This window comes from Teleopsis dalmanni, chromosome 2 (assembly GCF_002237135.1).
Source record: "Teleopsis dalmanni isolate 2A chromosome 2, ASM223713v2, whole genome shotgun sequence".
NCBI lineage: Eukaryota > Metazoa > Arthropoda > Insecta > Diptera > Diopsidae > Teleopsis > Teleopsis dalmanni.
Genome location: NC_051847.1, coordinates 75306558 through 75308832, shown reverse-complemented (window position 1 = coordinate 75308832; position 2275 = coordinate 75306558). Strand labels below are relative to the sequence as shown.

At 28.3% G+C, this 2275-nt stretch overlaps 1 protein-coding gene across 1 annotated transcript; it reads right to left on the bottom strand.

The window, feature by feature from the left end:
- Positions 1 to 1273: 1273 nt before the first annotated feature.
- On the bottom strand, positions 1274 to 1985 carry LOC119685000. The gene is made up of 2 exons (XM_038099166.1): positions 1534 to 1985; positions 1274 to 1417 (listed from the first exon to the last, which is right to left on the bottom strand). The coding sequence occupies exons 1-2, from the start codon at positions 1892 to 1894 to the stop codon at positions 1395 to 1397; spliced, it is 384 nt and encodes a 127-aa protein (XP_037955094.1). The 5' UTR covers positions 1895 to 1985; the 3' UTR covers positions 1274 to 1394.
- Between the last annotated feature and the right edge of the window lie 290 nt (positions 1986 to 2275).

Here is a 2275-nt window from a genome sequence, read left to right as displayed (position 1 = left end):
ATAATAACAGAATATATTATTTTATAAAAATATAATAATAATTAAAAATATATTATATAAAATACATTTAATAACAATATTTTAATAATATAAATAATTATTAAAAATAATTAATTATGGTATTAATAATAACATATGACAGGAATTGAGAAAATGCAGAACAAATCAAGTAAGTTTTTAAAATTTATGAATATAAAATTTTTATATAATTAAATATAATTACAAATATATATACAAAAATCGATCGCAATTATTTATATATATTAAAATTTTTACTGGGCTTCAAGTTAATTTTTTTATTTTTATATGATAATAAAATATATATTAAAGAAAAAATTAATTAAACAAAAATTAAACAGTATGTTAATTAATTATACTAACACCACTGCGGTAAACTGAAGTGCAATTACCAGACCCATGGTTACCTATGGGTCAGTTGTCTGGAATAAGATTACTAACTAAAAAACAGTAATTTGGTGATTAGGTTACAAAGACTGGTGTGTGTAAGATGTTAGCTATGCGAACGTATTGGACGGTATTAGTTGAAATCTACTTCTCTTTATATTAAAATTCAATTCCAAACGAAGAAGGCTTTCCTACGGAAGATAAAAACATAACATGGACTCCATGTTGAAAGAGACAGAGTAGGTGTGTATAAGTCGGGGTAGAAATGCTTCGAAATACAAAACAAAAAATTTCTTTCAAGTAAAAGTTTATGGGATGGAAAGGGGTGTATCAGAACCATAAAATAAACATCTTAAATAATAACCAAGCATCATTAGAAGTTCTTAATTCCTATTAGGTGATATCAGAAATGGTGATGGCCATAAGTCCGACCATATTTTATGCAGTGCAAAGTTTCGCTTCATGTTTGTCGGTTTATTTGTTCAATATAATATATAAAGAAACAACGACTATAATTAATTTATTTGTTCTAATTAATAAGAATCTATAATATCTTTTTTAAGCATATTATGGATAAGGGGAAAGATAATATTATTAGATAGTGGATAATAGCACTAAACTATTATATGTTCATAAAATCGTATCGATTAAAAAGACTCTTTTATGTCAATAACGATAATGAAATGTCTTTTGGAGTCCTACTAGGCTTTGTACTTGGTTCAATCCTTTATTTACTTTTCACATAGGAGGAACCGATGACGGCAAGAATTCTAACTGGTTCATTTGCAGATGACACAGTTATGCTGACGACTGCAAACGATTCATTTTTAAATAACCAAAAAAAAAAACAACAATAACAATTTGTAATTTTATTGTGAAGCGAATAGTACTTATTCACTCAGCCAACAGAATAGGTAATTTCAGCTAATTCACGTTTAAGACTACAGTAAGCTTCATAAGTTATGTCCATAATTTGTTTCGTTACCGGATTATGGATCATTTGAGTCTGCAACTGTTGGGAAAGAATATAGAACTTTTAAAACTATTTACTAAAATAAATAAATAAATAAATAAATAAATAAATATTAAAACAAAGTCACTAGTATGACTTATTTACAATAACATCACCTTTAGTTGACATATTGTTACGAAAAGTCGCAGTTGCTTCCATAAGGTGACGGCATTTCTGCTCATATTTTGTTAGTTTCATAACATAGACTTCGATCTGTTTCATCAGCATAAGAGAGTCAACATTTATGGGTAAATGTGCCAGTCTCTTCTTCATACCCTCTACTTCGTTTTTCATAACCTTAATTCTTTCCATACGTTTCTCTTCCACGCTTAAGGAATGCATAAACATTGCACGGACCTTAGGATCCATAAACAAAACTTTGTCCATATCATCATTGATTTGAAGAAGTTTTGCTTCGATTGCTTCTGCAGGAAGTTTTATAGAACAGTGTTCTTTCTCGTCAGTGACCAAATCCATTTCTTTAAAGATGAGGCGAACAGATTTTCGAGATATTTTTTTTTAAGCGCAAGCGTACAATTTCGTAAGGTAAAAATAAATTGTACGATGACAACAGCTTTATAAATTGAAGAAAGAAAAGATATATAATTGAATTCGAAATTTCAAATGTTACTTAGTTTTTTTTTTTAAATTTCAAAGATTTTATTTTTTGTGTGGATAAGCTTACATACATCCATACAAAAACACACATTTTTACTCCTAATAGGCATAAACTCTGACATTTATTACTAAGCAATACTATTCTGTTGAACGTATCGAGACGCTCAAAGCTTTTAATTCTAGAACTAAAAAGGGGAGTAGTGGCAAACAGTTAACGAGGAAAGTTCTTGGTACCTACCT